This window comes from Pongo abelii, chromosome 16, assembly GCF_028885655.2.
Source record: "Pongo abelii isolate AG06213 chromosome 16, NHGRI_mPonAbe1-v2.0_pri, whole genome shotgun sequence".
Taxonomy (NCBI): domain Eukaryota; kingdom Metazoa; phylum Chordata; class Mammalia; order Primates; family Hominidae; genus Pongo; species Pongo abelii.
The window spans coordinates 51096089-51122536 of record NC_072001.2 but is presented as its reverse complement, the minus strand read 5'-3'; the positions used below and the strand labels follow the sequence as shown (position 1 = coordinate 51122536).

The following is a 26448-nucleotide window of genomic DNA, read 5'->3' as shown; positions in this document are numbered from 1 at the left end:
AAGTGTCTAAAGACACCTAAGTAAAACTCTTTAGATTCTCTTCATTAGGTAAATGTCATGCTAATCAGTCAGGCTAATGTCGTGAGGCTATATCAGAAATAGAGACAGAATTACAAGTATGTACCTATAACTCATTCCACTCTTAAAGGTCACCAGTACAAGGCATTTATCTGTTCAACAAAGCGTTCTGATTCCTCATATAGAAAGTGTTTTGGCATAGGAATGTCCCATTTCAAATTCAGCTGGGTGGGGCTGGTTGTTTAGATCAAGACAAGGGACAGCTAGGATGGGGCTGGCACCTAAAACAAGTTCTATTCACCAGACCAGGACAGGAGCCATAAGCTGACATCCTCCAACCCTTTTGGGAGCCACTTATTTACTCTACAGCCTTTTTCCTCTACCAATGACTGAATACCTCTGATACCAGTCAATTTCCTTTTTCTTGCTGACTGACTGCCTGACTTCAGAGTGGTATGAATTTGTTTTAGTCTTGGTCTTACATCAACCAGACATTTTCATTCTAAGCCTTTTATCTCTCACTGTGAAATGAAAGTCTTTGTTCTCTATTAAGGGGATTCAGGCATCCTGGAACAAATGGGAGATGGTTTTGGGGGATATGGATGAAATAACACCATCCATAAAGCCAACCTTGAAAAGTGAATCTGATTTAGGCCTTTCAGACAGGTGGGAAAGGTAACAGGAGCAAGCTATCTTGAGGTATGCTCCTCTATCTTTCCTCTGTCCTCTCTGACAAGGCTTTTGGGAAGGGGAAGCTAGAAGCTGATCCAGCTGTGACATTGAGCATCTATTCCTAGAAGAATTAACATTTCATGAAATTTCCATGTTGTTTTCATGTTGTAACCAGCCTTTTATATTTTTTATATTCTTTCTGTTTCTGAAAATACAGATGCTGACTTTTCTATCCCCCCAACCACTCCACCCCCCCAAAAAACTAAGGCACCCAATAGACCACAAATAAAAACCACAGATGAAGACACTTTCGGTTAATGGAATTTTTCTTTAGTGGATTTGGAAATAATATTATGGTAGAGTTGATATACTTGAAAAGCTTATGGGAGTTGAACTTCCAGAAACAATGCTTATATTTCATAAAGTTTTCTTGGTTGTAGAGGTCTTTCTTCTTTTGAAATAAAGATCTGGACTTGGTTTGTTCTAGTCATCAAAATGGAGGGTCTTGGTGGGTGTCTTCTCTGGGAGACAAATGAAACATCTGGTACTTTAAAGGCCTTGGTCAACAAAGAGACCTAGTTTCCTGGCACACACAATTTTCAGTATGTTCAGCTGACCTTGGCCCAATGACCTGTTCTTGGGCCAAGTTACTAACTGGCTACGAGGTATACCAGGCCTACACTCTTGAACCAACTGGGGTACAGAGAGCCTCCTTGAGGTGAGGATTTGGTCCAGAAGATCCACAGCTAATAACAGATATGTTCTAAATCTATTATGAGATGGAAAGCATCAAGGAATCTCACAGAGACAGCTGGTTTTGGAATTCCATAGACCAGAGCAGTAACCATGTCCATAAACTATGTAGAAGTGTTAAGGACAGTGTCTAAGGATACAGCAGAAATTAAACTGCCCAAGTTCAATCCCTAACATAACCATTCCCTAGCTATGGTGACCTTGGGAAGCCAGTTAATTTCTCTCAGCTTCAGTTTCTCTTCTGCAAAATTAAGATTAAAAATAAAATGGAAATAGTAGTCTCCAACTCAAATAATTAATAAGAGTATCAAATAAATTGAAAGTAACTAATTTAGTGCTACCTCTTGGTAATATTAGTCTTGTTCCTTCATGGTATGTTTTGCAGTTCTGTGTTTTCAAAGGACATAAATATTTTTGTATTTATCTCCTGCTATGTTCCTCCATTCTGACTCATAGAGAGTCAGAAGTTTGTAGTTGAAAAGAATTTAGAACTATATAATTCTATCTTTTTATTTCTCAATTGAAGAGAATGAAATATGAAAGAGATTGAATAATTTACACTAAGCCGTTGCTTCTTAGGGTTTGAGAATCTCTATTACTGCTACTGATGAGGACAATAAATATTGATAGCAAGGTATGTTTAGATACTGTTTTATGGTATACAAAATGCTTTCATTTTTCATTATATCTAATTGGCCCTCTCAATATTCCTGAAGATATGCAGGATGGGTTTCTTAATTCTTGTTGTGGAATATAGGTTCCCCTTAGGTAACTTTCTAGGTCATAAATCTAGTTCTTGGCTAAGCTAACATTAGAATTCAAATGTCTGAAAAACTTTTCATGATATCTTAAATCCTCATTCATTTCAGATCTCTGGGTTTTCAGCTACATTTGTAGCATTCATAGGGCACTAGAATTGAAAAGGATGTTAACACTACTCTTCACTGAAGCTCACAGAGATTAGACGACTTACCCATTAGAGCATAGCTCTACTGGTGGCACAGCTGAGACTGTCTTTGTTTCTGCTTAGAGTACTCTTTCCACTAGGTCATGGTGGAAACTCCGTTTTAAATTCATTTATGCAAGGGGTAGGGGAGGGAGCATCAGTATGAGGCAGATCTGGTTTAGATTCCAAGCTATGGGATTTTACTGCAAGAGATTCAACAAAGAGAAGAGATAGGAGGGTCAGGGCTCTGTGAAATTTGGGGAACTTTAGGGCCTGTGACTACTTGTAGGCTTTGGGTGTTAGATTTTTGAGATATTTTTTCACCTGTGAACCTTTTGGACCTATGGTTATTATTAGACAAATAATATTTTGATTATTCTTTGGACTAAATTCTCTGTTTAAGACCTGACTCACTAAAGCTAAAGGGGTCTGAGTCAGGAATGTGGAGGGGGTGCCTGGGCTTTGCAGAGGGGAGAGAGCAAGATGCCTTTAGCACAGTCTATTAGCACAAGAAAGGAAGCAGAAATTCAAGGCAGTTGTTCAAGATAAGAATAAAGATGGCAAACGTGGCTGCAGCCATCCTTATGCTTTATTCATCGGAAACCTCTAAGTGGGAACAGAGGAAAGTGATGAATCCCAACAATAGTTTGTCATTTACACAGCATGGTGAAGAAATTAGTCACAGATGTTTATTGAATTCACCAAACAAAATGAGCCTCTATCCCACACATTCAAGGTAATTACAATTGTATCCAGAATGTGTCCCAATGGCGCAACCATAAAAACCATATAGCTGCGAACTCTCACGCGAGTGCATATTCAAATGTCCCTTTATCAAACTCTTCAACTTCATCTTCCCATGTAGAGGAAGGCATGCTACTATATGGGTCTAGCAGGATTTTGAAGCATCGGATAATAAGAAGTCCCAAGAAGATACACAAAATCCCAACAAAAGCAAAGCCAGTTTTTTGCTCCAGAGTCAATGAGAAAGCTGATACTTCGTTGACACTCATCTTAGCTGAAGAGTTGCCACAGTAGGTACTACTCATTATTCACTGGCACATTGTTGTGGCTCTTCACAATTCCTTCTGGAATCAACTCTTTGCCTAGGTACAAAATTGGACCCAGTTTAGTTTTACCCTTGTATGGTATTGGGTAGGTTGTTGCTTAATAAAATCTGACATTTTTCAAACCTTCTTGATTTAACTCACAAAAGATGTTTGAAAACATCATCCGATACAGATTAGAATCAAATTAGCATTGGAGGTGCTATTTCTAAATGTTGTAATTGAAGAATTTCCTTTGTGGACACATAAGACTGTGCCTACATACTCTAAATAAATCAAGTATGAAGGTGAATATTCAAATTATCAGCCCTAAAATCTTTTGATTCATTGCTAGACAGTTAGATAGCTGCTTCTTTGATCTGAATTGTCATCTAATTTTCACCTCATATTTGCACGTGTAGGTAGATAATATAAACAATCATAGCATGTAAGCTGCTCAAGCTGTTTAAAGTCCATACTTCAAGGTCTATTTCCAGTGCCATTTTGACTGATATAGATTCTGATCCTTTTAAACAGATATAATGACTTCTTTCTTTTTCATCCCCTTAGGTTTTATATGTATGTATTTACATTTTTTTCCTTCACTACCACTGGATACACTAAGTGTCAATTTCTTAAAGAGAGGAATTATGTTTTTAAAATCACATTAATGCAGGCAGTGCCCAACATAGCAGCTTGCAAATAATAAGCAGCAGTGGCTATGGCCATTAGCCACCTCCCCACCATCTCCGTTAGCTTTCAGAACACTCTAAGTAAACATAAAATCCAAGTTAAACAGCATGCTTTCTCTGCAAATTCAACTTCAAGACAAGCTCCCCAGTCTCCCTCCCAACAAGATTTCCACTCCTAAGTCCCTATTGTGCTGAGATTCTAAAACTACCATTAAAGCGTTCAGAAAGTATATGTTGAAACAAAATAGATTTTTTTCCCCATTTGATGTCTTAAGTTAGTTAAATGAATTAATTACAAATAAAGATAAATTTAATTAATCAAATAATTACTAACGTACAGCCACCTTTTTTAAGAGGACTGCCACCAAATAGCTCTTCATCCAATAACTGCGAATAATAGACGGTTGGTATTTTCTTTTTTATTGTTGCTTTTTCTGATAATTTTTAAGAATTATATTTATTAAAATTACTGGCCCTTGAGATTTGTTTGGACCTAATTTTCAGGAAACAACGGAGACAGAATAAAGGATGGGAAGTAAGGAATGAAGAAAGAGAGTAATGAAAGCAGGCCTCGTAGCTTTCAAAGTTATTCTGCAAATAATACACCAACTAATATCAATCAATATTTTGTTTTATAATGATTTCGATTACAAAAAAGCTCTATCCTCAAACCTTAAGTGGCAGAAATATTCAATAATTATGGCTTATGTTCATTGTTTGATTTTTTTGTTTAGTAAAGGGAAAAAATATTGTTCAAACCCCTGCTGAGTTTCTTTCCACTAAGTCATTTTTTGTCCTAATCAATATAGTATAGTGAAAAGACTTTAGTTTTTTAAATATAGGGACACTTATTGGCTGAGAATGATCTTCCTGAAGATTGAGTTCTTGTTGTAGTATTTATCCTGTAAAAGGCACAGAAGACTGGATTGAATCTCTAATGACTCTGAGACTTAACTGGAACTTCTTTTGCTAAATGTCTAATTTTCTTGCTTTTGTCAATTAAAAATCATTTGTTAAGATCCATACACTCACTGGATCATTTATTTAAAGGATAGAGAAACTGAATAGCAGGATGTTTCTCTATGGAGATGTTGGACCAAGGAGATGATTCAGCCAACTAACTTGTTCACTTAGTTTTTTACTAGAGCATAACCTTGCTGGGCTACAACATGTGGATATTTCAGGGGATATGTGAGTAAGAGGAGGCAATAAACATGGTTTATTGATGGACACCGTGGTTTCCCAATAGATTTCCTTCAGTGAAGGACTTGTTGCCCAGCAACAAAGAATGTTGGCAGCAAACAGTCTTAAGCTGTCAGTCCCTTTCACCGATTGCCTCGGTTGCAGAGAGCTGCTTCACCCAAAGTCATGGCCCTTCCCAGGGAAGACCATACTCAATCATTGATTATATAATAGTATAAAGGCGTGGCCATCTTGTATCGAAGGGGGACAACTCTAAAAAACTATTTTAGCTTCAGAGTTCTATATGGGGTCAGCGGAGACTGTCATTGGGTCCATAGCACACACAGTTCAATTTCTGGCCACTCCTAATTCCCCACTCTTCCATGGGTGCTGAGCCCAAGGACAGTCCTCAATAAAAATTCAGCAAACTAACCTCTGTTTCAGAGTCTGGCTTCTGGAGAACCCAACCTTTAGCAATTGACATCACAAAAGTTAAAGCACTTGGGCAGTTTTAATGATCTGTTCATTTTTCAACTAATTCTTTTTGTTATCATCTAGCAGTAGCCTAAACTGACTATAGTTATGATGTTAGCTAAATTTATTTAGGTGTTTTGAAAATGCATAATGTAGACACAGACACAGTATGATAGCTGATTGTTGGACGAGTTAAGTCTGTTGGCTCTTAACCAGTGATTAATCCACTACACTCTTATTTTTCTTAAAACCTACCAACCAACCAAACAAACCAACAAAAAGAGGCATTTTTTAGAGGCAGCAATAAAACATTCTTGTCATTTGTTACTATTAGTTTAAAACAAGGCATCTTCCTAGTTAGACAAACAAAATCCTTTTATACTTTAGAATATAATATGTCCATCATACACCAAATAATACTTTGTTCCTAGAGCCTTAGATGATATGTAAATTAATGAGTTATTTATCATTTTTAAAGGGAAAATAATTACTTCTTACATAGTGATCACAGTTCCCAGCACACTGTAGGTATTCAATAAATATTTTAATTGAATTAAACTAAATATAGTAAAGGAAATATTTTTTGAGGAATAAAGTCCTTCAAATAAAGTTTTGTACAAAATTCTAGTTTTTAGATATCCAAAAAGCATGAAAATACATTGTTAAAATGAAAAAGAAAATTTTTATTTGATTTCAAAAATTGGATTTGAAAATAAGTATAAAAACTCAGTAGCTCTTTCAGAGTTCAGTGTTTTTGTTCTTTTCTATCAAATTTACTTAGCATTCTCAGACTCACATAATTTTTAGTATTCAAAGGTGGAGAAAACAGATCTTTCCTAACAACCTTGGGAGTTTCCTTTTGTTTTCTAAGGAAAGGTATATAGCCATCTTATATTTTGGCATTAGTTTGTGCCAGGAAGTACAGGGTTAAATTTTGTATTCAACTGTAGTGACATTGGTTAGCTGAAGATTTCTGGTATAATTACTCCTTCTTCCTCTGTCCCTGCCCTCTACATTACTTGACTGTTACCCTTAACTAAGAAGGTATTGTAAGATACTTCAAAGGCTTTTGGAATCAGGTAAGGGCATAAAGAATGAGTAGATATGCTGAGTCACTGTTAATGAATAAACAAAGTCACCATTTTTATACTACCTTGGAAGAATAGATGAATGGTTATTTCATGGCTTTAAACATAATTTATAAGCACTCTGTGTCTCTATTATTGGTACAAATATAGGAGCAATGCAGTATAACTAGGGAAAATGCTGAGAAGTGACCAAAAACTCTCAGAATGCTGTTAAGAAATCTAAAGAACTAAATGAACTTACGATAACATATAATAATATTTTAATTTATTCATTAACCAAATGTATATTGAGTATCTGTTAGATGTCAGTACTTTTTTTGGTACTAGAGTACAGTGGTGAACTAGCTAACAATGTGCACCTGCCAAAGTGAGGGTTACATCCAATGGTGAAGACAGACCAATTATTTAAAAATATCTATCTCTATATATCCATATCTATATATTATACCAGGTACTCATAGTCATAAAGGCTATGAAAGAAAGCAAAGCATGTTAAGCGGAAAGAGAATGATGGTGGATAAGCGGCACTCCTTTAGTTAAAGAGGTCAGCAAAGGCTTCCCTAAGGAGACAATATTTGCCCTGAATGATGTCTAGAAGGGAACCATGAAAATATTTGGAGGAATAGATTTGAAATTTGTGGAAACAGCCCTTACAAAGGCTTTCAGGTGGAAGGGTTTCACATACCATATGTTCAGATCAAGAGATAGACCAATATAAGATTAAGCCCTTTATTTGTACAAGATGGTTTAATGCTATCAAATAACAAAAAAAGGCAGAACTACTTAATCTACTTCTGTCTTTTTAACCAATATAGAATGGGCTTTAGAAATGACCAAAAAAAAAAAAAATCAAACAATGTAAGTGGATAATACTTTAGTAGAATAATGTTTAGCCACATTAAATGAGTTAAAAATCTCATGATCAGACAACTTATAACTTGGAGATATACTTTCAAGACTTTTGAGAAATTACAGACCATGAAAAAGCTGCCAGAGGTAAGGACATGGACAAATGTCTCAATTTTCAAGAGGAGTAAGGGGGAATTGTAAAAATTATATATTGGCAACTCGGAATTGATCTTCGTTGCAAACCCATAATTAATTATTTAACGAGTAATTTGTCAATATTTAAGAAGTCATTAAAAGTTAACATGAGTTTAATAGGTAATGCCAATTCACTTCCTTTTCAAAAGTTTGCTACTAATATGATGAATCAGAGAAATAGCATGGACATGGTTTAGTTATTTTGGCAATGCATTTAACAATCTCCCATGATATCTTTGTGGGGAAGATATGAGATATGCCTGGATAATAGTGTTTTTACGTAGATTCATAGATCTGAACTACCCTAATAAATATCGGGTTCTGTAATCATGCACATGGGTCTCCAGTGTGGTATTACAAAGGTTTCACTTTAATCTACACATACTTTTCAGTGTTTTTGAACAGTGACTAAGTTGAAGATGTTGAAGTGAAGCTTATTAAATTTGACAAAGCGTGGCTGAAATATGGTAGCACATGGAAAAAAGGCTCAAAACAATTCTGATGCCTAGAATTCTGGGTTGAAACTAGAACATAAAATTTAATAGAAACACTTCTAAAGCCCTTTGTTTAAGTGGGAGGGAAGGAGATGCACCAATTCCAAATGGGGGAGATAATGACTTGGCAATTCATGTAAAATAAATCTGTAAGCTGCAATTAGTCAAGTTAGCCTGAGCCAAAGATATGAGGTGGTGGCTTATAAAAGCAAATGTCTTAAATTGAATAGGGGTGAAAATGATAGCAAGTAATAACATTATTATAATGTGTCAGGCCACATATAAAGTAACACTGCATATATTCACTATACTTTCATTGAAAAATATTTATTGGGTTGCTAGTATGCTCTAGTAGACATGGACTCCTCTACTCAAAAAGATTCCAACTAGTAAGGGAGAAGAGCCATGTACACACAAGGAAAGAAACAACAACATAGCCTTCTACAAAAGCAATAAAAAAGGAAGAGGAAGCAAACTTGTATTTAGAATCTACTGTGTATCAAATACTGCTTTTCATATATTATTTTATTTTATTCCCACAACACCCACAGTGTTGATATTATCTTCAACATCTTGGTGAAAAAAAAGAAGATCCAAAAAGGATAAACAAGTTTAGATGAAATCAAGATTTCACCCATCGAGGGATCAGGAAAGTTTTTCTTGCAAGAGATTGTATTTGAACTGAGTCTTGAGAGACAGAATGATTCAGATCTGTGAAGAAGAAAACAGCATGACAATAAATATGAAGGCAGAAAAGTACTGGATTTTTCAGAGCACAGGGAGCAATTTGGTACAGGCAAGGGGGAGTATGGGAAACAAAGCATTGGAAAGGTAGGTTGGAGCCAAATGGTGAAATATGTTGACTGTCAGGCTAAGAGTTTGAAATGTATTTGCTTAAAGGCTGAGTGGCTTGATGAGGAGACTGAAATAGACATAATTTTGAGGGACAGAGATCATGGGAAAGAAATGGTTCAGGTGAGAAGCAATGAGGGTCTCCACTAGGGAGTAGATGTATGGAAGAGCGTAGAGGTTGGAAAGATATTTAGAAAAGTAGGAGGGACAGGATTTGGAAAGGAGTGGGCCCAAGGAGAGAGAGGCATCAAAGATGACTCTACACTATTAAGCTTGGACAAGTGTAAATATAGTGTTTTTATTAAACAAAACAAAGAAAATAAGAGCAAAGTATAGACTTAGACAGTAAATGACAAGTTGATTTCTAGACCTGGTGAATTTGTGGTACTCATGTGTGGCACATAGTAGGCACTCAATTGTCAGCTTTCAATAAATTAATCCAGATCATTTTGTCTAGCATAAAATTTTTGATGGGGAGAATATTTTCAGGTATTGTTGTCAAATAATGTTTGTGTAGAAGGCTCTATCCCGGATGGATAGAGCCCAGTACATAGAAATATTTGCAGATCAAAACTTAAAGAGAAGAAAAGAATTGTTGAGTTTTGCCTAGGAAAGGGAAGACCAAGGAGGATGATAGGTAGACTCAAATATTTGAAATATTATCTTGTAGGAAGCCAGATGGACTTGTTCTAGATTGGTCCAGAGAGCAATTTTACTGTAATTCCATTAAAGTCTATTTTGTGTTACCAGAAAAGATTAAAGATGGAAGAAGCCTAGCAAGGAGCTTTAAGGAATGCCTCTCCTACAAGGAAGATCTCCTAGTGGAGTTACATAAGATGAATCATGAGTAAATCTGTAGCAGAAAGTTCACCTATAATAAAGGAGGCTAGGGTTTCTAGAATGAGGCATTAGCAAACAGTGTCAAATTCTGCAGTGGTGATGGAAACTAAGCACTGAAAAACAGGGTCTTATGGTTGGCATTCAGAATTATTTCATCATTATAAAAATTTAGTTGAGAGTCTAGAAGGGACACTAAATTGAATTGGATTTAGGAGTGAGGGGTAATGAGAAAATGGAGTCAGGTGGTAAATAAACTTGACAGAAAATAAGTTTTACTTAGTTGGTACAGAAAGTTAAATCATATGATGAATCACTTTCAATAATGAAGACATGACCGCATATTCAGCTTTTAAAGGAAGAGCTACGTAAATTTACCTGGATCCAAAGAACTGTAAAATTTCCATTTTTAACAACAACAAAAAAAATGGGTTGAGAAAGAACAAATGTTTTATTAATGTCTTAAAAGGGAAAACAGGCTTTTATATTTATCATAAAAGTATACTTTATACTAAAGATGAAAACAAAATACAGGTCAAGGAGAGCAACCGAAAAAGTAATATTCAAAGGCTGATTAAAAAGTCTGTCCATTGCTGCAGGCTGTGCCTACACAAGCAAATAGAAGTAAAAAGTTAAGCAATTGCCTTAACAATGTGTTCAGCAAATAGATGGTTTTGGTAATTTAAACCATATATGTAGCAGTTGAAATATCAGTATTTCAGGCCTAAATTTTTCAAACAATTGGCCAAACTTTCCATTTTACTTGCTCTATGAAATGAACAACTTGTCTTATTTCAACAACAAATCCAAAGTTTTTGAGAATATACTGTTAAGTGTGCCAAGTCTTCTGCTTTTCTATTGATATAGAGCATAATATATGAAAATATTGTTAATAACAAAATATTGTTAAAAACAAAAGTCTCCAGTTATAAAACTGATTCATTCACAATTGCTAAGGTATTCAAAATACTCAACAGTTATAGATAAAATATGCATTTTCTCTTTCTCTAATTGCTGGAAGAGCTCTTCACAACAGACACTGTAATGCCTAGCTCCGGAGAAGCATCATCTTAATATCCTGTTTACTGGGAAATAGAAAAAGAAAGAAATCTGAGAAAATTTAGATTAAGTTACAAAACCATATATTAAAAAAATCCATATAAAGATAGTTAAGAAAAAATGAACTTTCAAAAATAAGTAGAATGTAAAATTGGGTAGTGGTAAAAATTATTTGAAATATATTATACCACAAAATTCGGTAAAATCAACAATGCACAGTTTAAATATCAGGATCAATATATATAATGATTAAAATATTTAAGCATCTTTTAATACTACTGATGCAAATGATAAAATACTGTCTTGAGCCATATTCACTGGAATAAATGGTTAGGTACTTTGGCAATGAGTAACTTGGTTGAAAGTACATTTCCTTCATGGCAATTGTCAGGCACTAAGATTTCTAAGTATGATGAGTCTTAAGATTGGGCCAGGGGTGTTCCTGTAGATATCAAATAGCCCAAATCTCATGAAGTTGCTTTGTAATTAGCAACTAGTAAGTAAAAAACAAAGTCTTCCTATGATCAGTACTTACAAAACATATCTCTGTAAGTAGTTAAGAAAAGATGATAGTATTTTTATACCTGATATGCAGCCTTTCATATTCATGAATATTGTTAGTGATGTTTATTTCTTCTGTGAAATAACCTTACTAGAGATATAAAAATACACCTTTCAGATAAAATCATTTAATCATGCAACAATGCACAATTACAGAAACTAATGTTAAAAAGTGTGTTCCCATTAAAGAAAGAACCTCCTGTGTTTTAATCAACAGGTTTTTCCTCTTGTTTATTTCTCTAGTAATGGTATTCCAAACAATAAACCTGAAATAATTACTATTAGAGTGGAATATGATGTTCTAGGTAGAAAGTATTTTAGCACTGGTCATTAGATATAATGATCTCTACCGCTAATGATGACATTCATAATTTCATGAAATAAGACATATAAGAAAACCCAAGCTTAAAAAATAGTGAACCATTCCATACATATACACGCTCCACACAAAATATAAAGATTATATCCCAGTAAAAGAGAGAAAAGAAGCATTATTGAAACCACATCTGCACAGAGGTAGTTAATCATTAAGAATCGAATGTGTTGGAATCAAAGGAAAACTTTAAATTACAAACCTAGATGTCTTCATCATGGTGAAATGCATAAATTTCAGGGCTTTCCAGAGATCCCAAACCTTAGGATCTGCCAGAATCCACCCCTAAACCCTCAGATTTCAACCTTAAGAGAATTTCTCTCTTAAGATAATCTTTGGATGGCTCAAGGACTCTGACACTCAATCCTTCCAACGCACTGGGAAACCTGGTCTGAAAATTCTCCAAATATCTCATTAAAGAAACCTAGACCATCATCATCATTCTGCGTTGTTTGTTTCCAGGTCTCTTTCTACGCACTAAACCGAAGAAGCATGGAAACTTCCTACAAAACATTATGGGAGAAGCATCAGCAATCTGCACGTACACAACACTTTTCCCCCGCCTGGCAGCCGCATCAGCAGTGGTGCTAGCATTAGGGGTGCTGTTTCCCCTTTAGAATTTGAACTTATTAGACCCACTGGCTCCTCCACCCACAGCCCCACCCCCGCTCTTTTGCTTCAGAAATACAAGAGAATGAGGACATGCTTCTCATCTGGACCTGCATTTGGAACGCTGTCAGTTAATGCGGAGGGAAGGGGGAGAAAGTTACTTAGCAGACAGCAATGTCTCACCTTCCATGCTTGTTGCCATGGAGATGAAGTCCAGCCAGAAGACTTAAGTGTTGGCACGTTTGTCTGTGTTCGCCGATCGGTTCAGTAACAAATGTAGAAGGCGTGTTCTGGAACCTGCGTAGAGTCACAGGGCCCTGGTTAGCGCTTTCCTGGCCTAGAAGTGTAAATGTCTGTGTCTGTCGGTGAGACAGAGGACGTGGGCGCCCGCCGAAGTACGTGTGCGCGCGCGCGCGTTTGCAGGAAAACGTGCATGGATTTCTTCGGTGTGGCAGTGTGTAAATATTTGCGCTCGCGTGTGTCTGTGACAGCGTCTGTGTGTGTATGTGAGACTGAAAGGAAGTGGGAGATGAGGAGGGGAAGGGAATCAGCTCCAGCAGCAACAGGCTCTATCTATTCTTCAGTTCTGCTAAAAGAAAGAGAGAGGAAGAAAAAAATAGACGCTCCTTTTTTTTTTTTCTCACAACACACCCTGAAGGTTAGCAATTAGATTTCATCACTATCTTTGTTTACTAAGGCAGTGAGGGTTTAACTGATTTACTGCTGAAATCCTTGTTTTGCTCTCTTTGCTGCATTCCTGGCTGTGCCGCGGGCATTTTGCTGTGCTTTGGTGACAGCCGTTTTCAGTAGAACAGTAGGCACTAAATTCTTACATGTTTCTTCTTATCCTGTAAGGAAAATTCAGGAGTGAAAGGTGTACTGGTTTAACTGGAGACTGAATATGTCGTTTCGAGTTCTTTTCCTCTACTCTTTCCCTTCTCTCTTCCACACAAACACAACTGAATCCCCTTCCGTTTCTAGGAGAAGGCGCCTAGGCGCTGTCCGTAGTGCTGAAATGGTGCGTGGTGAGACCTGGCTCCCAAACACAAGCTAGAAGACAACCAAACAGCAACCAGGAAACGCTCTGAAAAAGCCCTAGATAGCTGCCAGGTACGTTTTCTAAACAGTGTTGAATATGTAGATTCTAAACCTAACCGACATTGAAAGCAAGGCAAGGCAAAGCAAAGCACAGCAAAGGAAAACAAAAAACAACAACAGAAACCTTGCTCTTTATCCTTATTTTAGGGGTCTGGTCGTTTCAACAAACTCTGTTATAGGGTTCCCAGTTCTATTTATGTTTTGCTACTCTATCCAGAACCTACAAGTTACAAGCACTTGTAGATTCCCTACAACCTTAATTATTCACCTTATAACTACTGGACTGTGAGTGGTTGGGGGAAATGTAGATAGAGAATTGGGACATTTATCTAAAGAAAATACGTTGAAAACATAATGTAAGTGTAACTAAATTCAATAACAAAGTGAAGATAAACTTTATGATTATTTAGGGTATTTACTGATTTAGGAAATGTAATGGTCTTACAAAAAAATGGGCAATGTATAACTGGGAGTTCATATAAGACCGCATTTTTTAAAAGTTGTTTTTCGATTTGAAACTATTAAGATGTCCTAAAATGTAGGTGAACTAACTGCCCTCTGTGAAAGACTGAAAGACATATCTTCTTCTAGAGACATTTCCATGGCCATGGTTTTATTGACCCTTTTTAAGCTTGCCAAGGGCCACATTCTTTATTAGCATTCTGGGCTGGAACAGTGCTTCTTGAAATATAACATGCACATGAATCTCTAACGATCTAGCTAAAATGCAGACTCTGATTCAGTAGATGTGGGGGTTGGGTCTCAGATTGTGCTTTTCTGACAATTTCCTAGGTGATGCCAGAGATTACTAGTTTTGGGGCCAATTAAAGTAGCAAGATGCAGCCAGCAGTGGTGGCTCATGTCTGTAATCCTAGCACTCTGGGAGGCCGAGGTAGGAGGATCACCTGAGGTCAGGAGTTCGAGACCAGCCTGACCAACATGGCGAAACTCTATCTCTACTAAAAATACAAAAATTAGCTGGGTGTGGTGGCGGGTGCCTGTAATCTCAGCTACTCAGGAGACTGAGGCAGGAGAATCGCTTGAACTCAGGAGGTGGACGTTGCAGTGAGCTGAGATTGTGCCACTGCACTCCAGCCTGGGCGACAGAGTGAGACATTGTCTCAAAATAAATAAATAAATAAAAATAAAGTGGCAAGATGCTAGAGATATTGTATTCTGGCAATGCAGTCAGTCATAGATTGTGGGAAAGGAGATCATTTTATTCCATCTATTATTCTATGTATGTTTCCAAAGTGTTACAAAAAAATTTATTCAAAATTAGTTCAGAGACTAATCATGTAAACATTTTGTCTGTACAGTATGAACAATTTTTTATGAATTTGATTCCTTTGATTTTGATTTTGACATTGTCTGGACCAGTGGTATAGTTGACTCTGTATTTCCATAGTATGATCTACAACCATTCATTCTCTTTGCAGGCCCAGCTCAAGGGAGCAGAACTAAAGTTACATGATTCTGCTGTGGATGTATGAGCTCCACTCCAATAATTTATTATCATGGTTGGAGACTTTGACTTGTCACTTTATGACTTGAAATATGGCTCCATGGTAAATGCCCATGAAGCTGATTTTTAAAATATGGATATTACAGATCTAATTCTCACTTAGTTTAAAAGGTAGAATAGGGTTCTCGTTTCATAGATCATTTGTGTGAATGTTGATTTGTCATGTCATTGACATCATACACACATGCTTACATTTTGGAGGTTGCTAGTGTTTCCCATTAATGCTTCTGAATTGATGCCAAAGGAAAGCATTGATTATAAATTAGGTTCCTTGGTATTAGTTGGTGCATGATCCTGACCCTTTTCAAGCTATATGAAAGGTAATGATGCTCTCAAAAGTCTGCAAAATGGCTTATTCAGGAAAGCATAATGGATTAAAAATCCATTAGGTTCCACTTTCTTTGCTAGATGCTGAGATACAAAGATAAATGAGATTTGGTTTCTGCCCTTGAGGAGATACATGGCAAAATAATATGGTAAGTTCTACAAGGTTCTATACAAACACAGATTAATATGCTATTCATATTTTATTAGCCATTGCCAAAGAAGGGATGAAGAATTGCAAAAAGATAAAACACAGAATACTTGTACTTCAGGTCCTTGCCAATATTTGCTGCCCAACTTTTACAAAAAAAATTGCTGAAAGACATGAAATAGATGAATGCCTTTCTAAAGCACACGTGGATAATCTATACTTCTGGAGCATCTATGATTTATTTTCAGAACAATCCAAGTTATTAGAAAGGTAAATATGTGTGGCATTGTTTAGAAGTTCCCCAAACAGAATTGCCTTTACTATGCTTTGACATTATGCTCTCAGCTTATATACAGTAATTCTATGTGAAACAGCTCCCAGCTTACACAACCTGCTCTATATCTACTACAGAGCTGTTACTAAAGTCTTGGTCAACATATAACTTATTATTTCTTATATAAAGATGCCTTAAAAATTTAGATTTCATAGACATATCCCCAAAAGCATTTCTTTCAATACCAGTTTAATGAATTGAACTTTCATACCTCTCTTCCTCACTTAAATCAACCCAGGGTAAAGTGGTATGTTCTGTTCTTACATACAATGAAAATCATGTAACTAATTAAAGTTAGCATTTATTTTAGTTACTAGGGATGTCAGAGTCAAATTAACAGCTGAAAATGAATAACTATATAAGACCTTAGGCCTTTTATGTCTTTTCTTTTGTTTTTATCACCTTAACTACTGCAATTTTGGTTTCTCAGGTAATGATAATATTATTTTCTTTTAATTATTTGTTTTAATGTGTGACCTCATGTAAATGTCCTCATAAAATCAGAAGTGGAGTAAATAAATAAATGAATAAAGTAAATTTCTCTACTTTTTGATTATTGGATGAGTGTATATGGTTGTTTTATAAATTTATTCTAAATAGGATACTAAAATACAGAAAATGTATCATCTAATTAGCTATGAAGATAAAAATCTAAACTATAATGAGGAAATATTAAAATGTCAAGATGACAGAAGAAATTTTTCAGTTTATATAATTATAGATCAGCTTAATTTCAAACCACTTTGTTACCCTATTGCTATTTTTTATACTCTAAATAGTGTCCCTTATATGACTAAGACTTTTTGTTATCTCAGAGATTGGAAGTGTTAATTGTCCACCTTGTTAGAAGACATGGTAACTATGGGAATTTAGAAAGCATGATAGCCCGACTCTAATGCATATATTCTAGAATGAGGTTGTCACAAAGAAACTGAAAACAAGAATTTCCTCTAACAACTGAGCTCAGGATTCTTTTCAGAGGAAAATTTAACTTGCATAAATTCTTGCCATCCTGGCTCTAGTTGACTTCTTGCTCTCAACTTTTGCAAAGTGAGATCACCTTTATCTCTTCAACCTATTAGGCCAACATGTTACTTTCAACTTTTCAGGAAAATCTACATCTTGTTTGGCTGAGGTTTGATTACTATTCCTTAACTAAAATATTTTAATGTAGCTGTACTTTTTAATTTGAATATTGCTATTGATTCAAACATTGGATAGCATATCTTTCAAATGTGAAATTTTAAAACATGTATTAAAGACAAACATAAATTAGTTTTGGTATAACTATTTTTTAAGATCAATCCAATGCTTTTTTGGCTTTAGATGATGTTAGGTAATTAGCTATGTTAAAAAGTCAACCTTTTTTTTTTTTTCAAAAAATGAATTCCTATGTAGTTGAGTGTTATGTTTATCTACCCATGTCTTTTTTGTCTACATACACAGTTTTAATCATTGTTTTGGGGGGAGGAATAAGAATGATTTTGAAATTTCACTAAGAAATATATGCCCTCTTCCTAAAAATACATATATACAGATGTTTTGCTCACAGCTCAGGTATTCATGGATCTCTGGAAGTTCATTTTTATAATCCCAAGGTAATCCAAAGAACCTACTAAAAAATCTGCTGTAAATGAATGGTACATGATCTCATTCTCTGTTTTGCAACAAAGTATTGAATGGCTTAAACTCCTACTTTTCTTTTCTTTTTTTTTTTGAGATGGAGTCTCTCTCTGTCACCCAGGCTGGAGTGCAGTGGCTCGATCTCTGCTCACTGCAACCTCCACCTCCTGGGTTCAAGCGATTCTCCTGCCTCAGCCTTCTGAGTAACTGGGATTACAAGCACATGCCACCAGGCCTGGCTATTTTTTTTTTTTTGTATTTTTAGTACAATCAGGGTTTCAGCATGTTGGTCAGGCTGGTCTCGAGCTCCTGACCTCATGATCCACCCGCCTTGGCTTCCCAAAATGCTGGGATTACAGGCGTGAGCCACCACGCCCGGCAAACTCCTACGTATTTTAAAGCCGCCTCCTTAGTTTTCTATTTTTTTCCCCTTGGAGATCTTCCTTTAGGTCATTTTTACCATCTGATATCTCAAAACTAAGCCAAGGCTGAATGTGCTGAAATAGGATTAGAGAGTACAGTAATAGGATAATTAGATTTGATTAGAAAATGACTGTGTGGGATTTTGTCAACAGTGAAGAAATGATCTAAGTACGTGGACTCCTAAGTGAATTGAGCATGATGACACTTCAGTGTAGTTAATGATCTAATGCTGGTCTGGTTGATGAGTCCCATTGAAAATGAGATGCTACGTTTTCTGGTAAACTTTTCTGCAAAGAAAAATGTACTAAATATTTCAGTTCAGAGTGATCTATTTAAATGAAGTTTCATTTAATTGCTTTTAGTTTTACTGCCCATAAGCCTTCAATTGTTTCATTTAAAGTGTACTTTAAGCCCTCTACTATATTCACTGTTGAATCTAATGAGTATGAGAGGGTACCTTGGGCACAATCTCCACGAATGTGTGAGCCATAACTACAGTATAGTATATAGAGATTAGCTTAAGTTATTTTGCTCTGCTAAAGATAGAGAAACAAGAGCAGTTTTCTAACATAATGTATGCTTCTCTAATAGGACTCAGTTAAAAAATAATTGGCAAATAGGAATGTCAATGGAATGTGGAAATCAATTGTTTTATACATGATTTTCCCCAATACATTAATGTTTTGACTGTCAAGTAAAAGCAGTTGCACTCTAAGTCCACCAACACAGCTGAAGGTAGTAAGCTGTGGAGGAAAGTAGTCCTATATACAACACCCATTCACTCCTTTTTCCTCTTGGCTTAATTTGACCACATGATCTGTCTGAAAATGCTTATTGCACAATTCTTCCTGATCTTTGTGCATTTGTCCTTATTTTTGTAACTCAACCTTTGGTTTATTTATCCCATTATTCTTTCTTAACTCAAATTTGTGAAGTTCTAAATATGTTGAAATATATATCATAACTTTTATTTTTAATTGTGCTAGCATTTTCTTAGCTTTGTAAATGTTTTTGCAGTGCTATGGTTGTGATGTTATGTAAGTTTTACACTTTTTTCTCCAACATAATTTTTTCCCTAAATATTGCCAGTTATTTTTGTTATTGAATAGACTTAATTTTCTTAGAGCAGTTTCAGGATTACAGGAAAGTCAGAGAGTACAGTAAGTTCCCATATATCTCCCATCCCCTTTCTCACAGTTTCACTTGTTATTAACATCTTACATTAGTGTGGTACATTTGTTAACAATTGATAAAACAATTTTGTTATATTATTATTAATTAAGTACACAGTTTACACTAGAGTTCATTCTTTGTGTTGGTCAGTTCTATGAGTTTTGAAGAGTGTATAATGTCATATATTCACCACTATATTTTCATGCAGAATAGTTACACATTTCTAAATATCCCCTATTTATCCCTTCCTCTTCACCTCACAAACCCCTGGAATCCATTGATCTGAAAACTGTCTTGTAGTTTTCTCTTTTCCAGAATGTATGTATAGAGTCATATAGACTCTGTTGCCCTTTCTAACTGGCTTCTTTCATTTAACAACATGCATGTAAGCGTCCTTCATGACTTTTCATGGCTTAATAGCTCATTTATTTTTTATTGTTCAATAATATTTCATTGTATGGATATGTCACAGTTTATTTATCTATACATCTGTTGAAAGATATCTTGGTTACTTCCAATTTTTGGCAATTATGAATAAAGACACTATAAATATTTGTGTGCAGGCTTTTGTGTGGACATAAGTTTTCAATTTGTTTCAGCAAATAACTAAGAGCATGATTGTTGGATTCTATGGTAAGACTATATTTATCTGTGTAAGAAATTGCCACACTGTCTTCCAAAGCGGCTGCATCATTTTGTATTTCCACCAGTAACGAATGAGATTTCCTGTTGCTCCACATCATCTTCAACATTTAGTGTTGTCAGTGTTTTGGATTTTAGCCATTCCAATAATATATAGTGGTTTCTCATTATTGTTCCAATTTTCAACCCCCAGTACATCTGATGTTAATGATAATTTCATATGCTTATTTTCCATTTGCCTATCTTCTTTGTTATGTGTCTGTTCAGATTTTTCCATTCTTTAATTGGGTTGCTTGTGCTCTTATTGTTGAGTTTTAAGAGTTCTTTACATATTTTGGATATAAGTTCTTTATTAGATATGCGTTTTGAAAAGATTTTATTCCAGTCTGTGGCTTATCTTTCCATTTTCTTAAGTTGCCAGTTATTTTTAATGTATGATTTTGTAGAATGTGAGTTATTTTTCTTTTTCAGGGTTCTGTGCATTGTTAAAGAATGAACACTTGTATATTTGGTATCAGAGTTCTAAAACTAGGCTAGCCAAATAAAAGCCACACCTCTCATATTTTAAGCAAAGCTAAACTGAATGAACATTTATCTGGTGAGATGCGAAGACACTTTAGGCAACTATAGAAGACAATCAGAAAGAACTAAGGAGGGGCCTTCTTTTTCAATACTACCTAAAAGTCAGTATAAAATAAATTGAAGTTAGTGACTATGATCTAAAACAGTACTTAAAAATATGAAATTTTTGAGGAGAAAAATGTAAGCCTAATGTTTTGAGGACTGATTAATTGTAATAATTTTTTAGTCTACAGTAGTTCTACAGTAGTTCTTATGTGACTGTCCCCAGGACTTTAGATAGTGCTCAAAGCAAAGGCACTTGGGAAGAATAAGGTTTGATTTTTCAGAAATGTTGTTGATACTAGTTTCCAGAAATATTCAGAGTTCTGATGCAGAAATCTGGTTTGAAGTACATGGACACTTATGCAAGCCTACATTTGCTCTGTAACGCTGGGACTGTCAGAACATCTAGACTGACAGTACTACCATGCAGTCTCTTTAGTAGCCTGAACGATATTGCAAGGAACTCACAATTGAGATTTGTTAATGGAGTCAAGAGAATAAGATAAGTCACAAGTATTTTTACATACTTTATCTTATTTAGAAGTTCAGGCATTTTTAAATCTAACACACACAATGAATGAATGGATTGTGAAAACAAAATAAAATGGAGACCAGGCTTGAGAATTCTCTGAGCAGACAAAACCAGTTAGGCCATGTAAGAGTAACTTAGGTTATTTCTTGTAAATACCTCTGACAATTGTAAGTAAAACTTAAGTTGTCTTCCAAAAATGGTATAAGATGATGAATTTTAAACCAATCTGTTGTCTGAAAACCTCCATGGTAATAACAAATCATTGTAAAAGTTAAAGTTTCATTTTTGCTTTATAAGCCAGCCTATGATGCCATGCTTCTGAGCTTCCACTTAGCATTTTCGGTTTGAGATCTCAGTTTGTAAGTTGTTGTTTTCTATGTATAATCTACACATTTTAAAACATTTGACCTGATTTTATTTTTCACAGCATGATTGCACACATAGTGTAACTGTCTCCTTCATATGTGGGTACCTCAGAAAGCATGCCAAATGGTTTAGAAACTGTGCGAAATATTACCTATTGACAGTTAGCGTCGTTTTTGCCCTTCTAAGTTCTGTCTCCTATGAGACATTTCTCAAACTCTGTTGCTAATAGTATTTCAACCTAAATTCTACCAAGGAGAGGCACTGTTACAAAATTTGCAAGGAGGAAGGGAAAGAGAAGCCATCAATTTCAGTAGTGGCTGCAGGTAACTTTGTGGGTATCAGCAAACAGCAGATGGAATGTTAAGTCAGCAGATTCTGGGCACAAGGAAGTCTTGAGACTTATCTTGTTACAGGTCAGAGGGATCCTTGGCCATGGTTCCTTGTGACTCCTGCTCTTCCTAATATTTCAAACTCTAGCAATAGCTCCTGGACCTTTGCCCTCTCAGCCTTACTAATTGTTGTCTAAGCCTCTAAGACTTCATGCATTAAATCCTTTCCTAGAGGAAACATCTATAGTGTTAGACCAGTCAAAAGCTTTCTTTTCCTGACTGATAAAAATAGCTAGAAATGAAAATCATGGAAATATATCTTGTTTATATACATAATGCATATTGCATATACACACATATATATATATTCTGCATGTTTAAACACTTTGTGAATTGAAACATAATAACATGAAATCACTTCAATTTACCATTTTGCAATACACCATGAAAAAATATCACATTAGTATACTACAGAAAAATCATAGCTTTCACCAAACTAGGCTCATAAGCAGCCATCAGGAATGGTGTGACCCTTGAGGAAAAGGGCTGTAATAAGGTAAAATTTTTGGATTCTGTTTAGTTTCATGAAATGGAGGATCACAGACAGAAATCCAGTGGCAATGCCTAAAGGCAATGGAGGTTATTTTCTGAATTATTTGAATAATTGAGGTAAAAGTGGAGTTTCTGCCTGGATTATTCAGATAATTGTCTTAATTCTAAACTTCACTTAACCAGCTGGTAGAGACCTTTCTATAGGATGTATTTTTGGAATGCTAAATGCTAAAAAAAAAAGTGAACTCCTAAAGTAAGCAGAGCTGTGGTGTAATGAGGGTGTATGGGGGGTGATACAGAGATATGGAGGGAGAGAGAGAGAGAAAGGAGGAAAAGAGAAGAAGAGAGAGAATGGTAAATAGCTAATTGTCAGAATAAGATTAAACTTTACTTTCTACTTGATAGTAACCAATGTCCACATTTTCATCACAGAATGAACTTTTTATAAAAAGGGAAATACATATGTAGATTTCAAATATAACCCATAGTATTTTAAAAAGTTACAAATTCCTTTTTAATCTTTAAAGAGGTAAATTTTTACTTTGTAAGGTTTAGAAACTTCATGCCTTCAAATCCAGCAATTTAATTTATATAGTGAAGCAAATTGACTTAAAAATTATACCATACTTTTTGTTTTACTTCACATTGTTGGTCTTTGCCTTTTAATTCTTTTTTTTTTTGAGTTTCTGAATCCCCCAGAGAAGGTAATCTATTTATTATGAATTCTAGGGCTAGAATATCAGCACAAATATGGAAGTATTTTTAGAAGCTATTGTCACCATAGAAATAAATGTTAGCCACCCTTTTTGTCTAGTTTTTTTTTTTTTAAATTTTATTATTATCCCTAAAACTTAATTCTTAAAGACAAAATAAATTTAAAAAAAGAAGAATGATGACATCCATTCTCTTCTTCATTGGTAACAGAACCCTGGGCAGTAAGCCCAGCCCCCAAATTATTTGCCAACCTCCCCCACAGCTGAGTGTGTCATGTGACTAAGTTCTTGCCCATAAGCGGAAGTGTTGTGTGAGACCTCTGGATAGGTCCCTTTTTTTCTGGACTCCTTCTGACTTACAATGCAGACAAGGTGCCTTGATCTCCAGCAGCCATCTTGGGTCATAGGGCAACCTTAAGAATGGAAGCCTCACACTAGGATGGCGAAAGATTAAGGTAGCAGGAAGCTAACTCCATGATGACTGTGAAGCTTCTATATATCTTCTGGGATGCTCCTTCTGCATTTATTTTACTTAAGAGAGTAAAAATGTGTATCTTGCTTAAGACACTATTATTTCTAGTTATTGTTATTAGCAGATGCACAATTCCTAAGTGATACATATATTAAGGTATTAATTGAAAATATTTTGTGATTTCTAGGATTAGATTTCTAGATATGTGTAATAGCTTTCCCCCATTCCTGCCACGTACACCCACATAAACATGCATTCTAATTTGTAAGAAAGAAAACTAAGTGATCATGTGAAGTTTTACCAGTAAAATATTTTGTGCAATTGCAAAGGATAATGCTTTTGCAATGTGAATCATGGGAAAATAAGAATTTGAGCATCACTTAAGAATTTTTCAATGTACCTACATGCACTAACAAACAAACAAACAAACAAAAAAACCCAAAAAACCAAGGCCGGGTGCTCTGGCTCACGCCTGTAATCCCAGCAATTTGGGAGGCCAAGGCAGGCAGATCACAGGGTCAGGAGATGGAGACCATCCTGGCTAACACGGTGAAACCTGTTTCTACAAAAAATACAAAAAATTAGCCGGGCGTGGTGGTGGGCCTGTAGTCCCAGCTACTCAGGAGGCTGAGGCAGGAGAATGGTATGAACCCGGGAGGTGGAGCTTGCAGTGAGCCGAGATGGCGCCACTGCACTCCAGCCTGGGCGACAGAGCGAGACTGTCTCAAAAAAGACAAAACAAAACAAAACAAACCAAAACAGTAGAGAGGAAGACAAGAAAATACAGAAATGGAATTCAGCAACAGAATATTAATAGTTGTTTTCTTTATCTTTTGCAATTAATAGCAAGAAAGGAAGGAAAGATCAATCTATTGAGCAGTCAGATGGAATGGTAAAGATTAATCATTCTCTTCCCTTCAGAAGTTGCCTTATATTCTTTGTCTTTTAAGATCCAGCTCTTTTATAAGGCCCTCACCAATCTCTCAGTAGGAATTAACCTCTGCTCTTTATCAGGACTAGAACTAAGCTACGGCAGGTGAGGCGTTTGTCTTGGGTACAAAATTTAAAACTCAGTAATCAAGATAAATATTTTAATGGAATATTTTAATTGGCAAACTAAGGCATGTGGGCCAGTCTCCTGTTTTTGTAAATAATTTTTTAATTATACTTTGCTTTTATTTGTATTATAGCACTCAAATAGTACTTTTTACATTAGCCCTCTCCCAACAGGGCTGTACTCATTTTTGTATTCCTCATGTACCTACTATTCTGTTTGAAGCATAAAGGCCTCTTAAAAAAATCTTGCATTGAGTTGATTAAAGGATTTTTGCGAGAATATATTGTACTGGTGATGGTGGGGTTCAATTTTCATACTGAATGCAACAATAGCAAAAGAATAATGGAATGATGACTATTTTGAAAGTACTTATAATTTAGTGCTGTGGGAAAAATCACTTGGCTTGTCTTTGACTAAAACCCTGCTGAGCTTAGGGAGATAGAGAATTGTAATATTACATTATGTTCATATAGCACTTTTTCCTACATAAAGTGCTTTCTTTTAATCCTCACCTCAATCCTGTAAGATCGGTATTGCTATCCTTATTTATTGTAGAGAGATTGAGAAATGAGGTGACTTGCCCAGGGAGTTATGGGCAAAAAGAGGCAGAGCTGGGGTTCTAACCCAGATTTTGTCTGTCACAATTGAATGCCCTTTCTGCGATTATAAATCTTATGTCTCAGAGTTCAAAGAGAAACAATTTATACCGCAACTACAATAGCATTCTCATCATTAAAATGTTCTGATTGTGTGTGTGTGTGTGTGTGTTTGTGTATGTGTGTGTGATGAAGTAGCTGAACTTGGTATTTTTCGGTAGAGGGTAGGAAACTACACATTGAAAAGCTGAAGATGAAATTATGTTATTTGAGTATTACTTTCTAACTATAACTTTACCACTGATGTGTGTATGATATTCTGCAAAGTAACTAAACTGTACATGTTTGCTTCTTCATGGAAAAAAAAATTTGGGAAGGCATTTAAACTTTTCAGCTGAAAAAGTTTATGTCAATGTGAAAGATTATAGTACTCGAGAATTAGAAGTTGATTAAATTTAATGGGTTTCCTTTTCATACTTAGGGGGAAAATCTACGACTATATTTTAAAACTCCATATGGCAATTAAATTTGAGAGCGTATAACTACTTCACATAGAATTTCCATCAGTATACAATAAACACACAATCAAAACCTCAAAATGTCCATTATTAGCCCATCCAGTGGACGATATTTTATAATTATGGATTCCCCACATTGACTGATGTCCAGAGAAAAACTGCAGTCTTCTCTTACTAAGCTGATAGCTGAGTTCCTGGGAAATCCTCACCTCCTAAGAACAAATAATCCTCAAAGAAATTCAAAGTCATTCCTTTTGGTGAATTGCAATCAGTCATCAATAACTATTTATGGAATGTCCGAAGGATGCCTAGGCATTGAAATGGCAAGAGACTTATACTTGCTTAATTCAAAGGATTTCTAAAGGGAGTCTGAGGACTTGCAAGAAGGCTTTAAAGATGCAAAGTGGTATGTTCTTTAACTGTCCCTACCTGGAATGAATTGAACACTCTGGGTGTTAGGGCTTTGGTGTCTAATCCCGCTTTGCAAGCGAAGACTCCACTGGTGCCAAGCGACAGGCGGGCTGGTGGGCAGACATGGCACCACCACCGGGGGCTTTCAGGACTGGTCCAGCCCTCCCAGGCAGGTGTAGGGCCGACTGCAGCAACGGCGGCCCTGACCCCCAATCCCACGGCTCCCCTCCCCCCGCACTCCCACCCCCTGCACCCGGCACACACCATCTCCCAGTCGCCCAGTCT

At 35.8% G+C, this 26448-nt stretch overlaps 1 protein-coding gene and 1 long non-coding RNA gene across 4 annotated transcripts; one reads left to right on the top strand and one right to left on the bottom strand.

The window, feature by feature from the left end:
- Nucleotides 1–998: 998 nt before the first annotated feature.
- On the bottom strand, nucleotides 999–26390 carry CTXN2 (cortexin 2). 2 transcript variants are annotated; one of them, XM_009249813.3, is made up of 3 exons: nucleotides 26182–26382; nucleotides 12884–12997; nucleotides 2829–3495 (listed from the first exon to the last, which is right to left on the bottom strand). In XM_009249813.3, the coding sequence occupies exon 3, from the start codon at nucleotides 3436–3438 to the stop codon at nucleotides 3193–3195; it is 246 nt and encodes an 81-aa protein (XP_009248088.1). In that variant the 5' UTR covers nucleotides 3439–3495; nucleotides 12884–12997; nucleotides 26182–26382; the 3' UTR covers nucleotides 2829–3192. The 2 variants fall into 2 exon arrangements, with proteins under 2 accessions (XP_054387400.1, XP_009248088.1); XM_054531425.1 differs by lacking the exon at nucleotides 12884–12997 and having other exon boundaries at nucleotides 999–3495; nucleotides 26182–26390.
- LOC134760266 (uncharacterized) lies at nucleotides 12819–16678 on the top strand. Of its 2 annotated transcripts, none has more exons than XR_010137469.1 (3): nucleotides 12819–13095; nucleotides 13682–13810; nucleotides 15238–16678. It is a non-coding gene; the product is annotated as an uncharacterized LOC134760266 (long non-coding RNA). The 2 variants fall into 2 exon arrangements; XR_010137468.1 differs by having other exon boundaries at nucleotides 12819–13154.
- Nucleotides 26391–26448: the final 58 nt, after the last annotated feature.